Source organism: Delphinus delphis, chromosome 2, assembly GCF_949987515.2.
Source record: "Delphinus delphis chromosome 2, mDelDel1.2, whole genome shotgun sequence".
Taxonomy (NCBI): Eukaryota; Metazoa; Chordata; class Mammalia; order Artiodactyla; family Delphinidae; genus Delphinus; species Delphinus delphis.
This window is the reverse complement of record NC_082684.1, coordinates 67,458,084-67,485,393: the sequence shown is the minus strand read 5'-3', so window position 1 is coordinate 67,485,393 and position 27,310 is coordinate 67,458,084. Positions and strand designations below refer to the sequence as shown.

At 40.1% G+C, this 27,310-nt stretch overlaps 2 protein-coding genes across 8 annotated transcripts in view; one reads left to right on the top strand and one right to left on the bottom strand.

Moving 5' to 3' along the window:
• AP4S1 (adaptor related protein complex 4 subunit sigma 1) overlaps positions 1–21,649 on the top strand; it is a 61,221-nt gene extending 39,572 nt beyond the window's left edge. For 3 of the 5 annotated variants that reach the window (XM_060004726.1, XM_060004725.1, XM_060004727.1), the window contains 5 exons: positions 2,686–2,894; positions 5,492–5,578; positions 7,263–7,331; positions 11,409–11,420; positions 21,036–21,649. In XM_060004726.1, coding sequence (XP_059860709.1) covers positions 2,757–2,894; positions 5,492–5,578; positions 7,263–7,331; positions 11,409–11,420; positions 21,036–21,164 — 435 coding nt within the window. In that variant the 5' untranslated portion in view covers positions 2,686–2,756 and the 3' untranslated portion in view covers positions 21,165–21,649. Of the gene's footprint in view, positions 1–2,685; positions 2,895–5,491; positions 5,579–7,262; positions 7,332–11,408; positions 12,438–16,887 lie in introns of those variants that run through there. The other 2 variants (XM_060004728.1, XM_060004729.1) reach the window with 2 other exon arrangements.
• A 2,520-nt stretch (positions 21,650–24,169) lies between these two features.
• HECTD1 (HECT domain E3 ubiquitin protein ligase 1) overlaps positions 24,170–27,310 on the bottom strand; it is an 89,997-nt gene continuing 86,856 nt past the window's right edge. For all 3 annotated transcript variants that reach the window (XM_060004707.1, XM_060004708.1, XM_060004709.1), the window contains exons 41-43: positions 26,990–27,140; positions 25,355–25,499; positions 24,170–25,243 (exon numbers count right to left, since the gene is read on the bottom strand). In XM_060004707.1, the coding sequence (XP_059860690.1) occupies positions 25,106–25,243; positions 25,355–25,499; positions 26,990–27,140 (434 nt within the window). In that variant the 3' untranslated portion in view covers positions 24,170–25,105. The remainder of the gene's footprint in view (positions 25,244–25,354; positions 25,500–26,989; positions 27,141–27,310) is intronic.

Sequence of the window (27,310 nt, the reverse complement as noted above, 5' to 3'; positions counted from 1 at the left end):
AGATTCTTCCAGTTCTAACTCCCAGAAATACACCATCAGAAGTATGAAAACTGTGCCCAATTCAATACTTACTTCAGTCTTTCCAGTCTGTCTTTTCTCTAAGCATTAAGTTTACATCATGTAGGGGACTGGGACGCTGATCTGTTTATATTCTACTGTGAATCTACCCACCTCCCTAGTCTTGGCCTTTAGGCATCCTAGCACCCTTTGTGTAAGGTCTTCCCCAGTAAAGTTTCTTTTTTATTCTTCCTTGATTTTTCACACACATTCACACAAGTTCTTGGGTGTGGAATCTCCTAACTTCTTGGCAATCAAGACATCTTTCCCAGCCCGTGTGTTGTTGAATGCAAAGAGTATATTAACAGAGGAAGTTCATATCTGCTCCCCGACCACTCCCAGCACTTGTCTAAGCATATTCCTTCTTATTGCCCTACCTCAGTTTCATAATTATTTGATCTCCCTCCCCCCTGGTAATTAGTAACCAGGATAGGTGCTTACGTCATTCATCTTCAGTTCTCAAACATGTACCTGTCTCTGAGTCTCCACATTGTATATTTTGGTGTTGTATATTTTATTATAGAAATACTTTACAGTTTTGCTTGTCTGCTTTATTACCACTGTGTAATCCTACAGTTGTAAATCGTGTAATTGTTTATGAGCGTGCAAAAAAAAATACTGTATTCAAGTCTTTAGATGCCTTCAGCTACTATTTTCAAGACTTGTGTCCTAATGAGAATCAGTTCAGCACGTCCTTGTTTGTCATCCTTGCTCTTGAAGTCAGTGGGAAGGAATGCTGTGCTTGTAAGGTGGAAACCAATTTGATCCCTTGGTGTAGCATCTCAGTGGGATCATTTTACATCTCATTTTACCACTTAATGCAACCAGGGCATTTAAAGGCAATGGTTTGGCCATGAGTACCTTTGAGACAATATTTTCTTTTACCTGGCAGTTGGAGTCCAGGGTATAGGATTGTCATTTCTAACTTTCATAAAGATGGTTTTAAAATAACTTTGCTGAAAGGGAATAAAGGAAAGGATGGTAATCTTAATTTATTAGTCATCTGCCATAATTTTTACTGGCAGTAATTTGTAAGGAGGATAAAAGCAGGACTTAACACCAGACGATTAAATAACACAGAGTATGTTGCAATGCCACCTACAGTAGTGAGTTTATCTTCCTGGAAAAGGGAGTGAATGACCACAGGCCTCCCCCTGTGGCACAGCTGTCAAATCCCCGGCTGAGCTGGTCTAGATGACATCCTGTTCTGCACACCGAATGAACACAGCAGCCCCAGGCTTTGCCAGACTGGATCTGCCTCTAACCAGCTCTTAGTGTTTGGAATTGTTATGAGATAACCGCCTGTCTGATAGGGTTTAGGAAATAAAAGATGAGCTAGGAAGGCAAAAAATAATATAAAAATATTATCATCTGTTGCAACTATTCTGTAAAATTATTCCAAGTTTTAAAATTTCGCTTAAGAACTATTGTTAACCTTGGTCTTTTGCACTGATTTTCAAAGATATTACAAAATGTGAATATGATTTTGTAAGATTGGCCTGAGACAGCTCTGATGCTCATGATGAAAGAATTGGCCATTGGTCAATATTGTGCGCTTTTGCATTGGTTATTTCAAAAACTATATTAAGTATAAGAATAACAAACATGGGATTCAATACAGCTGAGTTTGAAATAAACCCACAAGCATGAATGAGGAGTAGGGGTGTCATGGATCTGTGTATGCGCTTGGCCTCTGACCTGCATCTCACCCCTGACATACAGTAATCCAGGTATCCTGGGTGCCTTAACATCCGTAAAATTCAGTTTTCTTGTCCTTAAAATGGGGATAACAGAAGTCCCTGCCTCAGAAAATTGTGAGAACTAAATAATGTATGTAAATTGCTCAGTACAGAACCTTATAGGACTTGTTACGGGGCCTTGTACGAGGACTTCGACAAATAGTTGATGTTACTACTGCTTTCAACACTAAGGAAAGAAGAGCTTCACTACACATCCTGTCTCCATTGTCCATAGAATAAATTTCATATTCCTTAACATAACTTCTAAAGCCCATTTTATCTTATGCGAGCAGCTCAATTTCCTGTGACCATTCTTCTTGCCCCCTGACCTGCAACCAAAGTGAACTTCCCAGAGCTTTCATACCCCTATTTTCTGTGCCTCAGAGTCTCTCCCTCTGGGTCATTCTTCAAGATCTTGCTTAAATGCCCCTTGTCTGGGAAGCCATTCCCAACTTTCCTATGATGCTCCTTGTCCCTCCCTTTTGTGCACCACAGAAGTATACCTGTCCCAGTTATAACTCATCACTCTGTACTGCTGTTATTTGTTTACCTATCCAGTACCTTTGCTAGGTGTCATGATCTGAAGATCAGAAATAATTACTTCTTCATCCATATTCTCCTTCTGGTGCTTGACACATAGTTGGCGCCCAACAAGATTGATGAAACAATTGAATGAATATGAGTAGAACTACTGTAGATACTCAAAAATGTTTTGGAGGATAACTAAGGAAAATTTATCTTTAGTTATTTATTAAAGTCTCATTTAGTTCACAGGAGTGAAGACCAATATTATCAGAAGACGTTTTACTTCTGGTTCATCTACAGAACACATTTAATATGATTCTTGAGAAATTTGATCTTGCCTTTCTGTTGTTCTTTTATTCTTCAGGTTCTGGTTACAGCTACCCCTCGCCATACCTTTTGAACTATATTTGGAAAAATACTGGCCAGAAAAAAAAAATGATAAAATTTTTCCTCATGGTGAATAAACAAGGGCAGACCCGACTTTCTAAGTACTATGAACATGTGGAGATTAATAAGCGTACACTTCTGGAAACAGAAGTCATAAAGAGCTGTCTCTCTCGATCCAATGAACAAGTAAGTTTCTGATTCTCTTTGATCTCTGCATTCAACTCAGCAGTGGCAAATTTATTATTACTGAGTCGCAGGGGCCATCGTTTTCTTTGAACTACATTCTTTCAATAGCTATTAGGGAAAATTAACAAATGAAGTGAAATGAAGACTGCCGCATAGCTCTCTTTACATCCCCTTAAGGAAAATAAAAGCAAAGAAAATCAGGAAAAGTCTTGGGTTCATATTTAGGTCAGCATATTTGTCTTATTGCACTATGGAAGTGGCAGCTCAAATTTAAGCCTGCTAATAGACATACCTTTTTTTTTTGTTCATATGAATTCAGCCCTTGGAACTCTTAGGAGTGCCTGTAGCAGACGGCTTTCTTTAAGCCAAAAGATGAAGGTCAGATGACCAGTATAGAGGAGAACAGTCAAGACCCACTTTGTGCCGGAGGATAATAACATGATTCTCATGTGGAGTGCAGTTTTTTTCTGCTTATCATTTTTATAAATTTACCACCAACGTAATACTGGAACAAGTAATTTAAAAACAAAACAAACTTGATTTGAACTTGTCTTATTATATAGATGGGAGAAATTGAAGTTAAAAAAGTCATATGAAACAACAAATCTATCCATTCTGCCAAAATTGAGGTTAAATTAAATCGTTAAAATAATAGTAAACAGGAATTGTAAAAACTGAGTCTACTTTTACAAAGGACTTTAGTTGGAGAATTACTTAGTCTAGGCCCTAAACTTGGAATCCTTGGAAATCACTGAGCAAACTAATGCAAATCCAGAAAGCTTATTTAAATCACCCATTAATTTTGCTAGTTCTCTTTTTCACTGCATATGTAGAAAGGCTGCTCCTGGGAACCACTGGTAAGTCATAAAATATTAAGCTACATCAGTGCTCACAAGTTACGCATTAGAACTGTGTTTCCCTTGGCTTCTAAATTGATTTTCCAGTCAGAACATCTCAGAGTCCTCTTTGAATTACTACTTTGGACTGCCATGGCACACACTGCTTTATGTAGTTGTCAAAAGAAAACAAAAACTATTAAAGGACTGTGTTAATAGCCACATACTTTAAGTAAAGGTAAACAAACTGCAGAAGTATTTCTGTTTGAATCTTTCTGCAGAATGTAGGCACTCTACAGTTTCATAGTTTTCACTGATAGGTTACCCTCTGAAATATATGCTTTGAAATGAACATACCATTAGATATTTTTGAAGCATTCTAAATTATCTTAGATTTTAAAGGGAACCCACTGGGCTTTTAGCATAATCAGGTACCAAAGTAACACAATCTCAGCTTCATTTTTATTTTATCCACAAAGGTGCTTGGATACTTTTTTTTTGAATGTCAGAAACTCCTGAGAGCCTTTGAAAAATGTTCCTCAGTTCTTTCAAATAGATTTTGTTTCCTTGAAAGATCTGACTGAACAGAAATAATACTGGCTCTACAATGAACCAAAAGCTGCAGAATGGTCCTGGACTTAATACTTTTATCCTAATGTCAAATAAAAGCCTCAAATGCCTCCATTATATAGATCGTTGAATGGCTTTCCCGTGGAAGAAATGCCATAATCAAAACTTGCAGCTTTGGAAATTCCTTGGCGGTCCAGTGGTTAGGACTCTGTGCTTTCACTGCCAGGGATGCGGGTTCGATCCCTGGTTAGGGAGCTAAGATCCCACAAGCTGTGTAGCATGGCCAAAAAAAACCAAACCAAACCAAACCAAAACAACTTGCAGCTTCATTCCCAGGTACATCTGAGCCCCATAGAGCAACATATCCCAGTGCAAAAAGTCATACCGTTTTTGCTCAGTCACATTTGGTCAAGCGCACCCAAAAATCCAAAGGAAGGGCAGCACTGTACCTTCAGCCTGCTGTCCAATTCCTGTCCACCCAGTGCCTTCCTCTCCCCCTTTGTACAATGGCTTTAGGAAAGAGATGAATGGGAAGGGAGTTGTTTCCTCCACTAGTCAGTAATGGTAAGCTAGTTATTAATTCCTATAAAGCAATATTTACAGTGGGAGATTTTTGTCTAGTGTCTGCCACACAAAAGCCATCTTTAAATAATTTATAAAAAGAGCCTACATTGATTCTTCTCAAAAAGAAGTCAAGATTTTTTCTTTTTTGCATGTGTGTATGCCCTGTATATTTGGCTCTTGAATGACTATCAGATAGTACAAACGGAATCTCTAATTGCTTCCAAAAGAGCCCAGGGGAGATGGAAAGAAGAAAATCTTCTTTATCATGTGGGCTTATTTTCACTTTTGGAGGCAGTCTAAAATGCTGATTATTTAGTAGCCTTTTCTTTGCTGGCTGAGTTCCACACAGAGCCAAGCAAAGGAATAAGAAGAAGTACAGGTGGGAACCCATGTGAACACTCAGACATTTTTCCAAGACCACTTCTCCACCTCCCACTAGAGATGCTTCCAAGCATTCCCCTGAGTACTGTGAGGAGGCGGCCGGCAAAGACTGTGTCACATCTTAATGTTGAATATTTCTAGGAATGTGTTGACAGATACTCAAATCAGAACCTAGAAATTATGCATGCCATTTTGAAGAAATCCCTGTCAACCACAGGAATTAATGTCTAATTGTGTTTTGTCTAGTGCTCTTTCATTGAATATAAGGATTTTAAGCTGATATATCGGCAGTATGCAGCTCTCTTCATTGTGGTCGGAGTTAATGACACTGAGGTAAGATAATAGAAGAGCTTATGGAAAATACAAGAAAATTAGGAATAACAGTCTGATTTTTTTTTTAATAAATTTATTTATTTAATTTTGGCTGCGTTGGGTCTTCGCTGACACGTGCTGGCTTTTCTCTAGTTGCAGTGAGCAAGGGCTACTCTTTGTTGTGGTGCGTGGGCTTCTCATTGCAGTGGCTTCTTTTGTTGCGGAGTATGGGCTGTAGGCGCACGGGCTTCAGTAGTTGTGGCATGTTGGCTCAGTAGTTGTGGCTCACAGGCCCTAGAGCGCAGGCTCAGTAGTTGTGGCTCACGGACCTAGTTGCTCCGTGGCATGTGGGATCTTCCCAGACCAGAGCTCAAACCCTTGTCCCCTGCATCAGCAGGCGGATTCTCGACCACTACGTCACCAGGGAAGCCCAACAGTCTGATTTTGATTCCTCCTTAAATTGACATTTTCTTCCCCACTTACCTCCATAACAATTATCTTGACTCTTGAAGGATATTGATTTTTATCAAGGCTGGGGAAACTGTGTGGAAGAGATAAACCTAGGATTTTTTTTGGATTAGATGAGCAATTTGTGGAGAAGCACAAAACCACAGAATGCCTTCCTCGACCCTAAGCAATACCAGTTTCCTGCCCTCATTCAGTGTGGCACAGTAGGGCAGCTTAGCCAAGGGTAGGGGCCAAACAACTGTGACATTAAACATAGGCTGACATTTCAGAAGGCAGAGCAAACTGTAAATATGATTGTGTTGTAATTACATCTCATCAGATATAGTTCACCTTTTCAGAAATGGTCAGTCCCAGATCAATAGCACCTTTGGCCATAGAATCCCTGAAAGGGTATTTAAGATCTAAAATACTTTGAAATCTCAGTTGATTGTTTTTTTATCCATGAACCAAACTTTGAGATGGTTTCCCCATCTTCACAGATGGGAAAGTGATGACATGAAGACTCTGGGGGAAAACAAAACAAAATAAAAACCAGGCTTCAGCCAGTTGGTGATGAAGTCAGGGAGTAAACCTCAGAACTCTATAATCACCAGACACAATCTGGTTTCAATTCAGTTAAATTCATCATGGACTTTTCAAAAACTCTTAGAGGTTAAGGTTTTCTATATTTCCCCTATTGATAAGCTTCTTTTAAAGAAATAAGTCCTAGAATTATTCTGAATATTTGTCAATAGGAAGCTGCTTTGCTCACATTATCTGTTTACCAAATGCTCTAAAACCTGGTTGCTGACTGGGCAGCTCCATGTCTGATTTCCCCAATAGGTCATATTAAAACTAACTGCACCCGGGAATTCCCTGGTGGCGCAGTGGTTAAGAATCCACTTGCCAATGTAGGGGACACGGGTTCGAGCTCTGGTCCGGGAAGATCCCACATGCCACGGAACAACTAAGCCCGAGTGCCACAACTACTGAGCCTGCACTTTAGAGCCCGTGAGCCACAACTACTGAGCCTGCATGCCACAACTACTGAAGCCCATGCACCGAGAGCCCGTGCTCCGCAACAAGAGAAGCCACCGCAATAAGAAGCCCGCGTACCACAATGAAGAGTAGCCCCCGTTCGCTGCAACTACAGAAAGCCCGCACACAGCAACAAAGACCCAACGCAGCCAAAAAATAAATATTTTTTTAATAAATAAATAAAAATAAAACTAACTGCACCCGTCCTTTTTTATTTCAGAATGAGATGGCAATTTATGAATTCATCCATAACTTCGTGGAAGTTTTAGACGACTACTTCAGCCGAGTGGTAAGTCTAATGACTAAAAAATGGTTTTCGTCCTTAGCTCAATTTCCCAGAAATGGGTCTATGTCAAAAATATGTGTTAATGGGCCTCCCCGGTGGCGCAGTGGTTAAGAATCCACCTGCCAATGCAGGGGACACGGGTTCGAGCCCTGGGCCAGGAAGATCCCACATGCCACGGAGCAAAGCCCGTGCACCACAACTACTGAGCCCACGTGCCACAGCTACTGAAGCCCGCACGCCTAGAGCCCGTGCTCCGCAGCAAGAGAAGCCACCGCAATGAGGAGCCCCCCGCACCACAACGAAGAGTAGCCCCCGCTCACCACAACTGGAGAAGATCCACGCGCAGCAACAAAGACCCAACACAGCCAAAAATAAATAAATAAATACATTTATATATTTAAAAAAATGTGTTAATATAGAGCTTTAATGTGTAAAAGTTAAAAATCAAATGACGCCAAATTTTCATTACCTTTCCTTCTGGCTCATCCAACGTGTTAGAAACCTACGTGTGTCTTAGATCTTTATAAAGAACCAGTTCTATAAGACTAAGAACCTCTTGTGTCTTTCTCTCAATTAAGATATTTTGCTATCGAACTTCCTCTCTCTTTTCTTCTTTCTTCTGCTTCCCCTCCTAGGACACCAGGACCCTTTTAGTTTAAGAATCATTTCCATCCAGACCCTTGCTTTGAGGATCAAAACCAAGTCCCCTTAAGGAATACATGAGTTCCTTTCCAGCAGTCCTTTAACAGTTGTACTGAAATGTAATTTAATAACATACAGTTCACCCATTTAAAGTGTACAGTTTTTAGTATGTACCCAGAGTTGTGTAACCATCACCACAATCAAGTTTAAAATATTTCATCACCCCAGAAAGAAACACCATACCATTTAGCATTTCTCTCCCAATTATCCCCTCCACCTGCTCCAAGCACTAGGCAATCTTCAGTCTACTTTCTGTCTCTATAGGTTTGCCTGTTATAGACATTTTATATAAATAGAATTATATAAAGTACAATAAAATATGGTCTTTTGTGACTGGCTTTTTAAATTTAGCATAATGTTTTCTAGGTTATGCTGATCACGTTGTAACATATATCAGCACTTCTTTTTTTATATAAATTTATTTATTTATTTATGGCTGCATTTGGTCTTTGTTGCCATGCACGGGCTTTCTCTAGTTGTGGCGAGCGGGGGCTACTCTTCGTTGTGGTGCGCAGACTTCTCATTGCGGTGGCTTCTCTTGTTGTGGAGCCACAACTCTTCGTTGTGGAGCACGGGCTCTAGGTGCACGGGTTTCAGTCCGGCAGGCGGACTCTCAACCACTGCGCCACCAGGGAAGCCCTGGCAGACTTCGTTACAGGGCAATCGACTAGCCTGTTTTCATTGCCTTAGTGCAGTTTGTTCTTAGAGTGTGGTTCCTGGACCAGCAGCATAATTATTACCTGGGAACTTGTTAGAAGTGTAAACTCTTGGCCTACGCCAGACTACTGAATCAGAAACTCTGGGTTGAGGCACAGGAAACTGTGTTTTAAGAAGCCTTCCAAGTGATTCTGATGCATGCTTAATTTTGAGAACCACTGCCTTAATGCATGAGGCTTGCTGTCAGCTATTTCCTAATTCAGCGGTTGGAGCTGGGCAGCTGCCTAGTGGCCTGCGACATGGTAGTGCCTCTAGCTAGGAAGGGATTGGTGCCCTCCAAAGCTGAAAGAGCAAGATGTCTGGCCATTCCAGAGACTGGCCTTGCAGGGACAGGGGGCATTGGGTCTGGTTTTAAAATCCATCTTCTTGGGCTTCCCTGGTGGCACGGCGGTTGAGAGTCCGCCTGCTGATGCAGGGGACACGGGTTCGTGCCCCGGTCCGGGAGGATCCCACGTGCCGTGGAGCAGCTAGGCCCGTGAGCCATGGCCGCTGAGCCTGCACATCCGGAGCCTGTGCTCCGCAATGGGAGAGGCCACAACAGTGAGAGGCCCGCGTAATGCAAAAAAAAAAAAAAAAAAAATCCACCTTCTTATTGATTGCTTGGGGAGAGCACTATAGACCAGCACTTTCTGTCCAATAGAACTTTCTGCAGTGATAGAAATGTTCTCTATCTGTGCCATCCAATGTGGTAGGTGCTAAGCCACATGTACCTCTTGAATATTTGAAATGTGATTAGTGTAAATGAGGAATTGAAATTATAATTTTATTTAATTTTAATTGATTTAAATCACCATGTGAGGCAGGTGGTTACCATACGGACAGCATAGCTGTAGTTCCGGCTTATCTCCTGATGACCACTTTCTTAGACAGACTGGTTGCAAGTCAGGGTCTGTGATTCAGAGCTGGCCATGGTTAGTCACTTTAAGGGAACACCTATCAAGAAGAATATAATTTCCCAAAATAGCAATGTTTTAAACCTGGGAGAATAAAGCGTGGGTACAGGCACTATCATTGCTAAGGTTTTAAAAACTATTATATTCGGTAACTAAGAATAAATAGCAGGTTGCTGAATTTTAGCTGTTATTCTAGGGAGAGAGTCAGTGACCACATAAACCACAGAAGTAAAGATTAGGATTTAATTTAAGCCAGGTGATTATACAGGACTTGGAGAGTACTAAGGGATGACCTGGTTTAGGATGACAGTAGCAAAAAGAAGAAAAAGAGGAGAGAGAAGAGAACCCTGGGAAAGAAAATAGAATCTGTCCCACTCATGGAGAATGCCTTGTCATCTAAGATTTATTTTTAGGTTTGTGAGTTTTAAACAGTTTTTCTGGGGCTATTTTTAATCTTAGAGGTTCCAAATCTTAAATTTGGAGATCAATCTCATGCTGTCTGGGCTGAAAGAAGCATCTTAACATCACGTTTCAAAACAGAAAGCCAGCCCAGTTAGCTTCCAGAGAGGCAGTTTTGCAAGAGATGAGGGCTGTTGCTGTTGAGGAAGTGGGATCAGAGTTGTCAGTGCTGCACTTGACAAACCTTAAGTCCTTTCAAAGATGAATTTAGCGCTTTCATCTTTTCTCCATCTATGACTTTTTCAGGACATAAATTTGTTCATTAAAAAAAATTAAAAATACATATGAGCGAAAAGAAAGGGTAGATCATCAGTGAGCATGCCGTTTATTGATACATACTGTTAGGTACATTGCCTTTTAGGCTTTATGTATCTGTATCTAACTATATCTATATCTATCTACATATATACAGGGGATAATGCTGTATATACCATTTTATGACTAGCTTTTAAATTTTTATTTATTTTTGGCTGTGTTTGGTCTTTGTTGCTATGCACGGGCTTTCTCTAGCTGCGGTGAGCAGGGGCTACTCTTCGTTGTGGTGCATGGGCTTCTCATTGCGGTGGCTTCTCTTGTTGTGGAGCACGGGCTCTAGGTGCGTGGGCTTCAGTAACTGTGGCTCATGGGCTCTAGAGTGCAGCCTCAGTAGTTGTGGCACACGGGCTTAGTTGCTCCGCGGCATGTGGGATCTTCCCGGACCAGGGCTCGAACCCGTGTCCCCTGCATTGGCAGGCAGATTCTTATCCCCTGCGCCACCAGGGAAGCCCCAGACTAGCTTTTTTATTTAACAGTATGTCAGGACTTATGTACCTATGTCATCATTTGTGGATTTGCTATAATTTATTTAAGTAGTCCCCCCTTGATAGACACTTAGCTTGTTTTCAGCAATTTGCTACTATAAATAACATTACCCTGAATATGCTGTCACACATCATTGTGCCGTTATTTAACTGTTCCCTTAGGAGAGACTTCTAGAAGTAAAACTGATGGATTCAAACTGTGTGCACATTATTACGATTTTGTATATACCTATCAAATTACCTATGATCTGTAAAGGTTGAATTAGTTTATTCCCTCTACACTCTAAAGGTGAAATGTTTTAGCCTATAAAAGTCCTCTAAACTGCAGCCTATTTTGTTTTTTTAAATCACTGTCCCAAACTCAGGGCCTTCCCGCACTCAGGCTTCTCCCTACAGAGCAGCCTCTCCCACCTGCTTTCAGGCTGACAACCAGAGCAGCCGCTGTCTCTGCTAAGTGCATTGTGTCCCAGTGTCTCCTTCTCATCCTTGGACTCTTTTCTCTTTTCCAGAGTGAATTAGATGTATCCTTTTTCAGTGCTGTGAACCAAGTTTTCCATAGTGCTTGGCAAAGAACAGGCTAGTCTTGATCAGGTAAGTGCCATGGGGCAGGAAACCAATTCAGCCGAATCCAGAATTCAGAAGGCTAATCATCAGCAGCTCTGACAAGACAGCCGGAGGTACAGGTGCTTTGCAGAAACCCTCCACCCTTTTTCACAAAGACGATTCTTGTACTTTTCAGACGGGGCAATGCTACGGTGGTAGTTAATAATCACTCTTATATATTAATTTAACTTTTGCATATGGAATAGACTTTTGCAGAATTTAAATAACACAGCCAGAAAGTGCTTGGGCCTCCTGGAGAGAATGGATTTCCACAGCTCTAGGTATAAATCTCCAGAAATTCCCCACATGATCAGAAGAAGGCCTTCAGGGATGATAAACTGGAAGGTTAAAGAAATTGCCTGGCTTGTATTCATCTCCTTTTATAGCAGAGGAAGCTCTCCTTTTCTTCTCTTCTCCTTTTTAAATCAGAGTATCCAAGGGCCCCAAGAACAAGCATGATTTACTTAGAATGTTGCAGGCCTGCGGATTTGGGCAGGAGCCCACTGGGGTTCGTGTCAGTGCTCTGGAGGCAAGTTGTCTTTTAAGTTAATCTTTACTTCGGAAATCTGCTTACCACTTGAACGCAATAAATAGGTGTCCTTTGAGAAAACATCAGGCTTGAATATGAAATAGTAACATTAATTATAACAAATATATTAATTATAACATGTTTATGTGTGTGTATACACACACGCACACATACACACACACACACACACACATACACACATACACACACACATACACACATACACACACACATACACATTAGATGCCTATGCCCAGAAACAGTATGCCAGTATATTCTGGGGAAATGGCCATTTACCTTTTACTATTGATAGAAAATGTCATGTTGATAAACTTGATTTGCAGGCTGTATTTGAAGCCTCTTTAAATCAGTTGGGGAAATCTGAGTGCCCTCTAGTGGTGAGTGACCTAAATCTGTGGTCCTTTTGACCTAGGAGACCCAAGACCAGGCTGTATATATATTAGGGTGTATTTTTATGCAGCATGTCACATTGCATTTTAACTAAGTCCTTTAAAGCAATTCAAAATAAATCTCTTCCTCCTTGTACAGGGTAATAAGAAAAATGACTTTTGATTTAAGAAGTCATCAGGAAGACAGCAAAAGCTAATAGTTACTTTACTGGGAATATAGATACCCAAGTTTTGCTTTCATTGCTGCTACCAACTGTCTGTGTGTATCAGACAAGACACATAACCCCCTCATCTCAGAATGACAGAATTAAACTAGAAGAGCCTTAACACCCTCTCAGCCTTAATGTTTGATGTTGCCATGACTAGGTAACTGAGCTATCTTACACCTAGAACAGGATGGGAAAGTCTTATAAGTCTAGATATTCAGAGAAGTAAAGTGAATCAGATATAGTAGGATGTGTATTATAGTTGGACTCAGTGTGTTGATGTGTCTTATATACTGACTAGGTGTTTATTAAAAGTAGAGATGGGTTTGTCTTTGTATCCCTCTAGTGTATAGCATAGGTCCATGTAATGAACTCCAGCATTCTTGTTTGAATTTAATTTTCACACCAAAGCACACAATTTTCATCCTTACCCTGCATTTTACTTAGTTTCATTTTTGCCTTCTCTTCCTCTCTGACCAACTTATATATTCCTGTTCTTGGGAAATACTTAGGCACATCCACCTGACAGATTAGGAATTTTGCATAATTTAGAGAAGGGAACTAAATCTCTCTAGACCTGGAAGTGTATGTCTGTGCTCAAGCTGTAAATTCACGTGGCCCTCCCATGGTCTAAAAGTGCAGCAGGGGGCAGGGCAGGCAGGGCATGGGGCACCTCTCTTCTATTGAGATTCTGAAAGAGTTTCTACCCTCAGCCATCTGAAAAAGATCAAATTACAAACCCACGACTCGATTCTGTCTCATACATAGTTTTTTTGTTTTTTTGTTTTTGGCCGGGCTGCGCAGCTTGCAGGATCTTAGTTCCCCGACCAGGGATTGAACCCAGGCCACGGCAATGGAAGCTCGGAGTCCTAACCACTGGACCTCCAGGGAATTCCCCACAGTTCTGTGTAACTGTCACGTTGAAGAAGTCCAGGGAAAACTTTACACATCAGTTTCTTAACAGTAAGACAAGGGAGCCTTTTAGAGGTGTGGCCTCACAGACAGACCGCATCACCACCCTGGTAGCATGTAACCAGGAACCTACCAGAGCAGCTAACATTGTGTCAGGGAAGCTTCCTTAGGCCTTGAAAGGTTGGACCAGCAGCTGATATAATTGCAACTTGGAACCGGTTCTCCCAACACTCAAGAGCACATAACCTTTGTGTTTGCTCAGATTAAGGAAGCCTTCCACGTCCGTCTGCTTGGAACAGACATGATTTAAGGCTCAGTCTTGTTGCAGCAACAGGAAGGTGGGAGTCCAAACCTTATGGAACTCCCAAGAAGCCCTTTACTCGCAGTCTTTCTCCAGAGACTTTACCGCCCTGCAGCCTTTTAAGAAGGGAGCGGTTTTCCAGAGCCTGTAGGCTTAGACATTGGGAAATTAAATGCATTGTTTACATTTTTCCCTAGTATGGGCTTGTTCTACTTCTAAGAAGACTAACGTCACAGAGCAAGGCAGATGGGTTATTAAAAAGAAATGACATAAGCTCAGGAAATCAGGACAGAAATTCTGGTTTGTTGAAAACCCTTCTACTAAGTGGAAACTCTCTGTTGCAGAGTAGTCTCAAGTGGGGCGGCCTGTACCCCGGGGACTGAGCACATCAGGACCTAAACCGTTCACGTGCGCTGAAGCAGCCCTGGTACCCTCTTTACATCCCACACCACCCGCGGGGCTGAAATGTTGCCTGAGGACTTCTGTCGGGAAAGTTTGCCCTTCCTCATACTTCGGTAGACTTATTTAAGACTTCAAATTCCACGAATTAAGATAGTTTTTAGGAACCAACTGATGAGCTTCTCAATATGTGCTCAGCTCCAGAGCCCCAGGTTTGCCGGATTCTCCAGACAATTCATAATTCAAAGGAGCAGTCGGATCCCCTTCTGCTAAATAGTCAGAGGATGGCACCCACGAACAGTGCTGTGTAGAAGTCCAGTTCCTCCCCAGTTCAGTGCACACCTAATGTGTGTGAAGGCACCAAAACCCTTGACACCCCTTTTGGTATTTGGTGGCCTTAAAGAGGCTTAAAGACTCGGTTAATTTTGGCTAGAATGGAATGCAGCAGTACTGTCTTCAGACCCAGACAACCAGGGTCCCCTTCCTGGGCCCTGTGCTTTAGAGGACCCTACTCTAGCTCTCCTTCAGCAGCACCCCTCTCCATGGGGTAAGGATGCTTACCCAGAGCCGGCAGGGCCCCCCATCCACTCCTTGACCACCCTCCAGCACCTGGGTCCCCAGAATTTAGCGGGTACCTGGTCATCCCAGTGCCTGCTGCCAGGGCCTATGCAGGTCTCTTTACCACCCCAGGACTGGAGGCAGGAATAATAGAGAGGCTGGGATGGTAAGGGGGGTATTCCACATGCATGCCTGGGAGGAAAAGCCAGGAACAAGCTGGGGTTCCTATTTATATTCTTGTGCCCCCTCCCTGACAAATATAGGATAGCTCTAGAATCCAGAATGTTTTCTTCATTCAAAAATATCTTAAAAAAAAATCTTCAGAACACTCATGTTTTTACTTTGTAAGTCCTTAAAGTCCAAAAGCTTGAGCAATTAATTCTAGAGCCTAAAAGCTCATATGTGTGATGTGAAACATGCTCTCTTTACTGAAGTTGAGGGTGGGCGAGTAGGAAGGGCCTCCATCCTCTTGCACTCTCTATGACTCAGCTAGTTATCTACCAGGGTGTGCCCTGGAAGACTAAAAGCACCCAGCCAACAGTAAGAGCACCGCTAAGATTTGCAGTCAGGCCCTGATCAGGCCCCAGGCCCAGTAGGGGGACGTCTATCTGTCGTTCCTTCATTACTTTCCTAAAATCCCAAACACCTTTAGAGGTCCAGAAACTAGAACAGGGCTTCTCCAAATAGGAGATAATTTCAGCCTGACTTAGTGAGAAATCACAAAAGTAACTTGTTCAACTAGGGGCTATGGAAATACTGACAAGAGGACCAAAGATATTCTCTAGGGAAACCATCCAACACTGAAGTGGCAGCTTCCAGAGGAACTGGAATTTTCTCGATGGTCTCTCAGAAAGTTAAAATAATTAATTGTTATTACAAAAGGATTTCTTTTGAGGTATGGTGGAGCATGTGACTACATCAGGAATAGCGTGATCATATCAGAAAGGAGTAAACTAGCTTTCCTCTCCCTGAAGGTTACTTTTGGAGTCATAGGGTTTGACTGCTTTGGAGTTGGAAGAAAACTACACAATCATCAAGTTAAAATCTCACTTTTTAGACAAAGAGGCTGAGGCTCAGAGACCGATACCAGTTCTGTCCCAGAGTAGCTCTATGGATTGATTGTTCCAAACTACAGAGCTACTTTGGCACAGAGCTGGTACTGGTCTCCGGGTTTCCAGAGCCTTTGATTCTAGGGCTACAAATGTGATTTAAGATTAAATTTGACACACTTTTTGAAAATTCATAATCATCTGGAGTAGATTGTAGCAAATTAGTCTCTAAGAAAACATTTATAAAGTGCCTGGCACCATGCTGTCTTGGTGTTTCCTGAATTAGGGAAGAAGTTTTAGAGAAACCCTCGTCTTCGGTCGGAGGAGTCATAAATAATGAAAAATTCTGAAGCGAATACCTGAATGTCTTGATAAGAGCATGCTTTCCAAAAGCGACGTTCACGTCAGAGATTCCTAAACATCTTTTCCTTTTGAAAATATGTCCATTGAAGCAGGGCTGCAAGAGAAGAGAGCAGGCCCCTGGGCCCAAGGGAATGTGTGCAGCTGGTCCAGTCTTTGGGAAGGGCAGGCAAGGAGGGGTAAGGGGGCCACAGCCCTCTCCAGCATGAGAGTTCTAGTCAAGTCATGAGTGATGAGTCTCAGAATTATGAACAGTCTCCAAGGGAGTCAGCCGTTCACCTGGGAAAGGGATGTGAAAGTTCCAGATTAAACAGTTCTGCCTTCCAGGCCATTTTGGCCCTCCCTAGCCTTAGCCATCTCTCTATATCCTTTAAGTGTGTTTCTGAGTCCTTTAGGTGCCATATTCATCCCCTACTATTCCTCCTATCCCTCTCTCCAGGTCCCTCTGCCTTACCCCCACTCCTTCTGTTCTATGCTTCTGGGTTCTGTTTTACTCAGGAATAGTGGCAGCAAGCTATGAGAAGCAACAGAGAATCTGGGGGAAAAAAAACAAGAGAATGACAGGCTCATTGACCCCAGTGCTGACTGATATTTGTGTAATTTTACATAAGCCTATATAAACTTAAAAAAAATTACACTGGGATGTCTTTGTTGCTTTCAGAATATGAATGGATCTTTCAGGAAAACCTACTTAACAACAACAATAAAAAAACACTCCTTGGGGCTTCCCTGGTGGCGCAGTGGTTGAGAATCTGCCTGCCAATACAGGGAACACGGGTTCGAGCCCTGGTCTGGGAAGATCCCACAGGCCACGGAGCAACTAGGCCCGTGAGCCACAACTACTGAGCCTGCGCTCCGCAACAAGAGAGGCCGCCATAGTGAAGAGGCCCATGCACTGCGATGAAGAGTGGCCCCCGCTCGCCACAACTGGAGAAAGCCCTCGCACAGAAACGAAGACCCAACACAGCCAAAAATAAAAATAAATGAATAAATAAAAGATTACTATTAATAAAAACAAAAAAACAACAAAAAAAACCCCACTCCTTTTCAGTGACCTAATTAACTAAAGGCCATACTAAGCCTAAAAGTGAACACAAGACTATTACAAGGAGAGTATATCCAGAACTATGCAGAATCTTCATGATAATCTTCCATACAGTAGCATGTGATTTTCAGTGGGAAATGTGAACACATTGGCTCTTTGCAACTTATCTAATTCCATGGGCAATTGAGTTAAAGTATAAAAAAAAAAGAGAACACGTTTTTTCCCCACCGTACTTAAAGAACTTTTTCTTTTTCTTTCTCTTTCTTTCTCTCTCTCTCTCTCTCACTACGTTGGGTCTTCGTTGCTGTGTGCGAGCTTTCTCTAGTTGGGGCGAGCGGGGGCTACTCTTTGTTGCGGAGCATGGGTTCTAGGCACGTAGGCTTCAGTAGTTGTGGCTCTCGGGCTCTAGAGTACAGGCTCAGTAGTTGTGGCGCACAGGCTTAGATGCTCCATGGCGTGTGGGATCTTCCCCGGCCAGGGATCAAACCTGTCCTGTGTCCCCTGCACTGGCAGGTGGATTCTTAACTACTGCACCACCAGGGAAGTCCGAGCTAGAATCTTAAAAGAAAAAAAAAAAAGAAAAGAAATCAAATAAGACAAGGGATCTGAGGCCAAAATCTAGAATTAGAAAGTTTAGTTTCTAGGCTGGGCTCTTCCTTGGAATTGCTTTTGAGGTCCCATTAGAATGTATGCTGCTCAGTTTTCTCTTATTAAAGGAGAACTAGACCACCACAGTGGTGTTAAAATACCATGATGAAAAAGTGCTTTATGATCCAGAGATCAAAATTCCAATGTATGAACCAGAAACATTTCAATCACTCTAATTAAAAAATTGATTTCAAGTGGCACTAATCTTACTGAGGTCCTACGCTATTCAGCTCCAATCCACATTACATAGAAATTCAGAAAGGCTCTAGGTTTCCGGGTTGGGAGAAAGTGGGGCTTTATGAATCTGTTCTTTAAGAGGCTCTTTCTAGTTCATATCAGCTCCAACCTTAGGGTGCCCATGAAGGTAAACAAGTTTCCTCAAGGATCTTTAAGTCAGTTGAATTCAGTAAAACCTAAGGTTGGACCCTCTTAAACTAGTCATTCTCAGCTCATCACCTTAATAGACCAACAGCTTGTGCCTTTCTTGCTTCCTCCTATTCCAAATGTCAGGGCTAAAGTGTGTTTGCCTCTGCTTATTGCCACGGGACTTGGCATATAGGGCATTTTTTGGTCCCTGCTCACCTGGCTTGTAGCCCAAATGCCATTACTCTTGGCTTTTCCAGTGTGCACAAGTAACTCATTAACCAAATCAAGATGTGAACAACAGCTGGATTCTTATTTTCAAGAAGCCACATGATTCCAAGGGGAAATCAGTTTTCAGGCTTTTGCCTCACATTCGATTTGGTCTGTGGTTTCCCTTTATAGTGCCAGAAAGTTGCATGATTATTAGAGGTTTCAGCCAGATACTCAGATAGACAGGCAGTCACATGCCCACAGTACCAAATGCCCTCACTGAGCAATTCATGTTTCCAGGATGTTGGGAAATTCAGACTTGCTGAAGGACCTTGTCCTTGCATTGTGAGGATGTCAGTGGTTGATATGATTCAGCAGTAAATTCTAATCTGAATTGCAAAACATTGAGCTAGTTGTTCAAGGGGACATCTGAATTGCTGACCATATTCTTGCCAAAGATGGAGCAGTCTTCAGAGCAGCTTGATCCCTGCATCGATTCAAATAGAATAGATTAAAATGAGATCTCCTTCTACCTCAGAATCACCCTGGATGGGTTGACATTTTCAAAGGCACTAGGCTTTAAACAACAAGGTCCTATTGTATAGCACAGAGAACTATATTCAATATCCTAAGATAAACCATAATGGAAAAGAATATTTTAAAACAGAATGTATATATATGTGTATAACTGAATCACTTTGCTGTACAGCACTAATTTCCACAACACTGTAAATCAACTATACTTAAAACAAAACAAAAAACCTTGACACCAAAAAAAAAAAAAAAAAAAAAAGGCACTAGGCTTTCATTGCCCTTAGTGAATACAACAGGGGGATTCTACAGGGCATTTTTTTCATGCAGTCACCTGTGCTTCCCAGCTCTGCCTTCCTTTATACCTGGCTGTCATTCCTACCATGTTCTGGCTTCTGGGTCTGGTGAAGAGGATTAAGTCAAGCGCCTAATATTCCAGTCCCAATTTGGCCATGGACAAAGCAATCATCCATCTAATTGGAAGATATTATTAATAGGTATAACAGAGTAAAGCTTTTTTTTTTCTGGGTCACTTTAGGACAGTCCCCATGGGCTCCTGAAAAAGTTTATTCTGCTGGAGAACTATTCGCACAGAGCTTAATGAGGTATTAACACAGAGCCTAATAGAAACTTAAAAGTCATTCACAGGATTGTCTCATTCTCTATAGATGTACTTTACTAAACAAATACAATAGACTTGAACGTCTGGAATTATTGGGAAGAAAAATCAGGTGGTAATGGCTCATTTTACAAAGATTCACTAATTATGAACTCCCATAGTGCATTTAATCACTCGCTTGTTGAATGAAGTTTGCCTATTTGAAACAATCTGTCAGCTGTTTTTTGTTTTGTTCTGTTTTTTTCTAAACAGACCAGGATTGTGCTCTTTAGTGATGGAAACTTTAGTAAAGCATAGAATTTAGAAACGTTCAACCATTATCATCTTCACTCTCAAGAGTTTCTCTCTTCCAGAACAGGTCAGTTCTCTCTTCCAGTTCAATTTCACAAAAGAAAAGTTAGGTACTCAAATGAAGGGACTACTGGAGGAAGGACTTGGCTCTAATTAGCTAGACATCATAGTCTAGCAGTGTTTTCTTCTTCTCCCATGCCCTGTACTAACTTTCCAATAAGAACGTCAGTAATCTAAAGTGGCTCCATAATTCTCAAATGAGTATTTTTAGAATGCTCCATTTATAAGAGGTACTCTCCTGAAAATCGGAATTTTTATCTCCTTGGGAATTAAGTCAGCATTGCCTTTTCTTCATTCATTTCTCCTCGTGGTTATTTTTTTCTTTTAGCCTGTCTGACACAAAACATGCTCAAGGTGCAGTACTGTAAAGGCATGTGTTTTGGGGTGGAGGTTTGAGGGCGGAGGGAGAATGTATACTCAGCAGCCTCAGGCCTCTCCTGGGAAGTCTGGAAGCAGAGCAGTTAAGCCCAAACTTTCGGTTTAAATTCCAGCTCTGACAACTACTAGCCATGTGACCGTAGGCAATGGCTTTGAGCCTGTTTGTTCCTGTGTAAAATGAGGATAATGTTAGCATGTACATCACCGAGTTGTAGAGAAGACTGAAATAATACATGTAAAACACTCAACACAATGCCTGGAACACAATGAGTATTCAATAAGTCATGGCTATTACTGTTGTTATTATTGTCTGGGAAGACATTGTTCTTGAGGTCAGGTCACACTCTTACCAAAATTTACTTGCTTTGTTCTCCAGCTCTTAGTAGAGATTCCGTCTCCCTCTGGCTAAAAGGTATAGCTGTTCCATTTCTATGTCTATTGTCCAGTTAGTTAGCCTAGCCAAGGTGAAATTAGGTATATATGTGTACATGAAGGTAATAATTTCTAATATAAATACCAATTTTAATTTCAGGAATTCTGTTAAAAAAACACAAAACCTTCATGCTTAGACTAATTTACACTGGAAAAATTCCAGGCAAAGTCATAAGTTATTATTTACTGAATGTTAACATTTTTATAACTAATTTCCTTAATATGACCCTAGATAATGTTTAATTTGGATAAAGTACACATCATTTTGGATGAGATGGTGTTAAATGGCTGCATTGTGGAAACGAATCGGGCAAGAATTCTTGCCCCTCTACTAATTCTTGATAAGATGTCAGACAGCTGAAAACAGAAAGGCTCTGCCAGACAACATCCACTTACAGGAAATGAGGACACCATGGAATACCTCTCAACATCACTAGCCCAAAAGATTCTGGAAGACCAAACACTGCAAAATGGGCTGTCCTTCCAAAGACATTTAAAATAGGTGTTTTCCACAGTTCCTAAACGGAAAACAAAACTATTTTAAAACATGATGCACAAAGAAAATTTTTCTCTAAACGGAGAGACAAGTTTTATTTTCTGAACATAAACATTTTTTTCTCACTTGTTTAGATTTTGTGGAGTACTGAGGGAAACTCTTTTGGTCTCTGCTTCCCTTTGCAAAGGGATAAATTCAGGAACAGCATCATGGGGTGGGAAGAAAATGTGGCACCTCTCTGTTGGCCAATAAACTTTTAAAATTGACTTGAACATGCAGAGCACTTTGAATAATACTGTTTTCTGAATGCTATCTTTTTCCTTAAAGTCAAAATGTGTGTACCTAATGAAAATTGCAGAATCAAATATTCTTTGCCAGTTTCTAAAAGCCTGATATCCATTTTATGGGTACTTGGCAATTACAAAGACATCATGTAATTAACTCTATAGAGAATGTTACTACCTAATAATGAATCGCTAAGACAACCATTATAGCTATCCTATATGCCATATTGTAAAGAGTTAGTCTTATTATTAAACTTATTTGTAAATGAAATTTAGTTCGAAGTTTAAAAACAGAATGCAAGAGAATATATCTCTGTTCAGGTTGCCATGAAATGACTCCGTCTTCCCCTCCCTTTTATTCCTTCAACCCCTTCTCCTGGAATGTGTTGAAGCAAAGAAAACTGCTAAGTCACTATAGAAGAGCAATGCTCTGATCCTCTCAAACCTTTCTGTATATATGCTTTTGCTTCGTTAACAGTAGGAGATACAGAGCTGTCTTAAGTAAAAGCATGTTCATGTGCATGTTAGGGTAGGAGGGCAAGTACATTGGAGGACACAGAAATATAGTCTTGATACATGAAGACACTGTGCCATCCTATGGAATTCCAAGAGTTCTTTCACCTACAACACTCTGTCCTCCAAAAGAGGACATAAATGGGCATTCTAGGCAGTAATTCATTCAGTACTGTTTGATTTCTCTCCCTGTCTCGTGTGTGTATAGGAGGGATTTTGTTTAAATTCTCTATGTGTTTCTAAAACTTCACTTACATATTTCAAAGTTTGCATCTACCAGGCAACCAATGAATAATGGACTCCAAAAGCAAACCTTAGTTGTTTTGGACTCATTCAGGAAAGCAGAGGAAAGGCTTCTGACCTGCCAGAACAGTGAATGGTATGCATTAAGTAGCCAAGGTCTGGGGAAAGCCCAGTCTAGATCAAAGTGCTTTGGAGGTCTTTCTGAGACATAATTAGTTGGGAAACACTGGCCTAGTTGGTAGGCACTTAATCAGTAGCACATTCGGGTAACTGCTGAAACTGGTACACCAGAAGTAACTAGGGAGTGAATAAAATTAATTTTGGGGTCACACCAAAATAGCATTCAAATAACATCTTGGCACAGATTTTAGTACCTTGAGAGAATAACGATTAAAAAAAATACTAGGTAGATACCACTGGAAAAAATACTCCAGAGGCTAGTGTATGTGAAGACCCAAGTAGATGTCTCACAGTACTTGACTTATACATGAAGTGAACTCTAATGTGACTCTCTGTTGTGTGACAGGCTGTGTCATCAGGTTTATTGCTGAACTTCAGGTTTATTGCTGAACTGTGACTACCAGCGTTAAGTGATTTTCAGACTCATGAAATTTATGTCTCAGACTGGTCAGCTTTACCTTGTTCTTGGACTTTTAGTTCTACAGGAAGATTCCTGACATTTCAGAGTTACTCACTGTATAAGACTCATCAACTTTACCTGCTGTAGCAATGTGCTAGACCAGGATTCAGCAAACCTTTTCTGCAAAGGACCAGACAGTAAATATTCTAGGCTTCGTGGCCCATATGGTCTTTGCTGTAACTACTCAGTTCTGCCACTGTAGTGCAAAAACGAGCCATAGATTATACATAAATAAGTCAGCATGGCTGTGTTCTAATAAAACTTTATTTCTTTATGGATACAAATCTGAATTTCATAAAATTTTCACATAAGATATTATTATTCTTTTTTATTTTTTTCAACCACTTAAAAATTTAAAAACCATGTTTAGTTCATGGGCCATACAAATGCAAACGGCAGGCCACAGTTTGCTGACCCCTGTGCTAGAATAGTCTTGGTAAAAGCTGGCTACTGACAGACATTTTAGATACTTAAATAATACACATAAACTGGGTATTAATTCTACTGCTAGTGTAAAGTTCTAGTCATGCATCCATGTATTGAGACAATCACCACCACTGTTTTCTGGATTAAAGCATAGGTCATACATTTAAATATTGCTATTATGTTTTATTTTAACTTTTATTCTCGCAGAGAACTGTGAAGCTAACAATAAGGTAAAGTAAATGCTGCCTCTGATTACATAGTCACAACATTCTCATGCAGAGAACAGAAACACTACTCAAATGATTGACTGCAATGGGAGAAATCTCTTCTAATGTAGAAAGGGAACGTACCTTTTAAACAGGTAAATTGTGGGCAATTCCAAAAAATGCTTTTCACGCCTATAAAAGCCATTTGGCTAAATCAGACCTAGTGACATTTCTTTTACCTAGATGCATAGATATGATAAGTCACAGGAAAATGGAAATATAGCCCCTTTTCAAAACCAGGAAATAGCATTATCCCAGTGGTTTCTTTTCACACTAACACAACATTCAAAAATCATTCTTGGATCTTAGACTTACACGTCACTGAAGATACAATGGTAAGTAGCACATTTGGTGTTTAAAAAATTAACACAAATAACTTGGCTATTTTTACCTGAAGAATACTTTAAAGACAGAACACAAGAGTTGGATCACAAGCATGTGAACATATATTTCTCCTAGCTTTCCAGTTTCAGTAAGTGTATTTACACAGAAAAATACATTTCTTCATGTAGTAGTTTCAAAAAACTATATATCTCAATGATTCAAAATGAAAAGTATACAGTTAAGCTCTTAGGTCTGATGGCTGCAGTGAAACAGTCACATGACACAGTTTTGTACGCTGCAAACATTTTAATGATTATTGTTGAGAATACATTTTGGAAATTTTTTTACTTCAAACTGCAACAAGTTAAATAAATGTTTATAATATACAAAGAAAATACAACCAAAAGTAAAACTTGCTTTAAGTGTGCCTTGCACCTAAACCAGTGTTTTCTCCCCCCCCTTAATATATCTTTATTTTTGAACTGCACAAACACACTTAAGAATTTGAATTTTATAGTATGGCATTTAGGAAATAAAAATATACTCCCCACCTCAAAGAAATAAAAAGGCTGTGCATGATTATATGCCAAACAAAAGAGAGAACACTAGATATACTCTGATAGTGCAGGCATCATTAAAAAGGAAAAGAAAAAGCTTGAGATGCTCATTAACTCTCTATGTTTTAAGGAAGCAGGATTTTTGACCAAGTAGCTTAAAAGCCAGCAAAACAGGCATCAGTGATGGCAACTGTAGTGTATGAAGTATGAAATGACAAACTTTACACAAATACACTGTTAGAAATTTACCAATGAACACTGAAGATCTGAGAAGCTGCTCTTTGGAACAGTCAAGTAGGACCACCTAATTCCAGTCACATGAGCCCTTGTAGCAACACAAAGTGTTCTGTGCTATATACTTGCTGGCTGGATAGTTAAAGGACTTGTTTTGTCATTAGCAGCTAACGAACTTATTCCATGTGTTCTTAAAGCCTTAATGGTGGAAAAAAGGCAAGTGTCATTAGCATGGAGGATCATATACTTCTCTGCACACAAACACAAGAGGCTTCACTAGAATTTTAAGTCTCTGATGTCTCCCATTGCACTTCAAAGCTCAGTTGAGATGAAAGCCTTTCTCCATTGTAGCAGCTAGCAGGCGCTCTCTCATGATCTCCTCCGAAGAGTATTCCGGCAACTTTAGATAATGTACACACGTATTCACTGATGGGTAGCTTGCATCAGTAGCATCAACCTACAGAAATAGAAGTGAAAATAACAGAAGACCATGACTTTAAATATGTATTTCTTTCAACCCTTAAGTATCTTAATTCCATTTAGATTCCCCAGTAGCTAGAGTTTGTACCTTGCGTACAACTGTGAGCCTAGGATGCAAGTTAGCCAGTCCACCTGGGGGTAGAGTTGAACAACCAGTGGTAAACTGCAGGAATGCCTTCCTCTCATCTGAAGACATGCCACATAAAACCCTCACAAACCTAAGGAAACCTGGGCTAAAAGAAGAAAAATAAAGTTATATTGATTTGATAGCTGATTTAAATGAAAAATACTACCATTACTGTATAAGCCAGCAATAACCCTAAAAACGAATATCCGCATGTTGGAAGAACAACACTGTCTAGAGACTCTTGGGTAAGTATGAAATAAGCTGATATAAACTACTTGAAAAATACCCTTCAAAGACTGATACAGACAGACTGAAACACTGATGGAGTATAGGAATCAAATATGCAACAAAGGCAGCAAATCAGAAAAGCTCAAGATGCACATGCATAATTCACCCAAATATGGCTAAACTAGCAACAGGGATCTGAAATAATACATTTTTGTTACAGTGAAATAAAGTATCACTATATGCTACAACATGGATGAATTTCATAATTATAATATTAAATAAAAGAAACCAGACCTTAGAGAATACATACTGCATGATTTCGTTTACTAAAGTTCAAAAAGCAAGCAAAATTAATCAATGGGAATAGTGATTTAATGACTAGAAAAGAATAAGATGGGGATGGGGACTTCTAGAGTTGTTTCTTGTTCTGGGTACCAATTATACAGGTGTGTCCATTTTGTGAAAATTCTCCAGGATGTATGTGCAATTTGTGTACTTCTGTTATGCTTCAATAAAAACTTACTTAAAAAAAAAAAGCTATATATACAATGTCATTTAAGTTTAAAATAATAATACTTTCTCATTTACATCACTTTGAAAACTTTAAAATACAGGGCTTACAGTCTTAAAAAATGTCAGTGGTATGAAAGAAAAAACATCCGAGGAACTGTTGATTAAAACCATATCACAACTAAATACAATCTCCTGACGGGGGAGAATGGGAGTGAAGTGAGTGCTATTAAAGATATCGCTGGAATAATCAACAAAGCTGCAATGTAGACTATAGATTAGCTAATAGTACGGAATCACAAATCTGCTAACTAGTATGGCTACGTGGGAGTATGGCCATATTCTGAGGAATGTACACTAATGTATTACAGAGTAAAGGTACAACATATATGCAACATATCCTCAAATGGTTCAGAAAATATGTGTGTGTGTGTGTGTGTGTGTGTGTGTGTGTGTGTGTAAAGAGATAATGTAAAAGAAATACAGCAAAACGTTAAGTACTGGTGATTCTGGTAAAGGATATATAGGAATTCTTAACTATTCTTCAACTTTTCTGTAAGATTGAAATTATTTGAAAATAGAGGTTAATATAAAAGCAATAAAGCCTAAGGGTTTACAAATGACGCAATTTTTAAAATGATGAACAGTTAAAACACAGTGAGAAAAGGAATGTTAAACATCAGCCAAGATGACTTTTTGTGTGAACTCAGCCTTATCAGTGAATATACATCTTGGTAACGGTGAGACTTAACTCCTTTCTCATTTTATACATATAATTCACTGAGTCATTTAGAGAACCCGCCATTTGATTTTGGGACATAAACAATTTGTTGATCTTAGAAAATAACCAACACATACCTATCACGTGTATAACCCAACTTAGGTTCGGTATAATTAATAATATCCTCTGCTGCCCAGGATGGCGACTGATTTCCACAAAGAATCATTTGGACTTCTTCATGGCTGAAGGAACTTAATTTCTCCATTGGAAAAACTTTATTAAACCCATCTACATTACACACACAGCAAAAAAACAAAAACAAAACACACAACTCAGTTTCTAAGTTATAATTTCAAAATAACAAATTTCAAATCAAGATACTCAACTAAATGGATAGAAAGAAGATAAATATTAATAAATATTTGAAAAAGCAAATATAAATGAAAATAGCTTGAAAT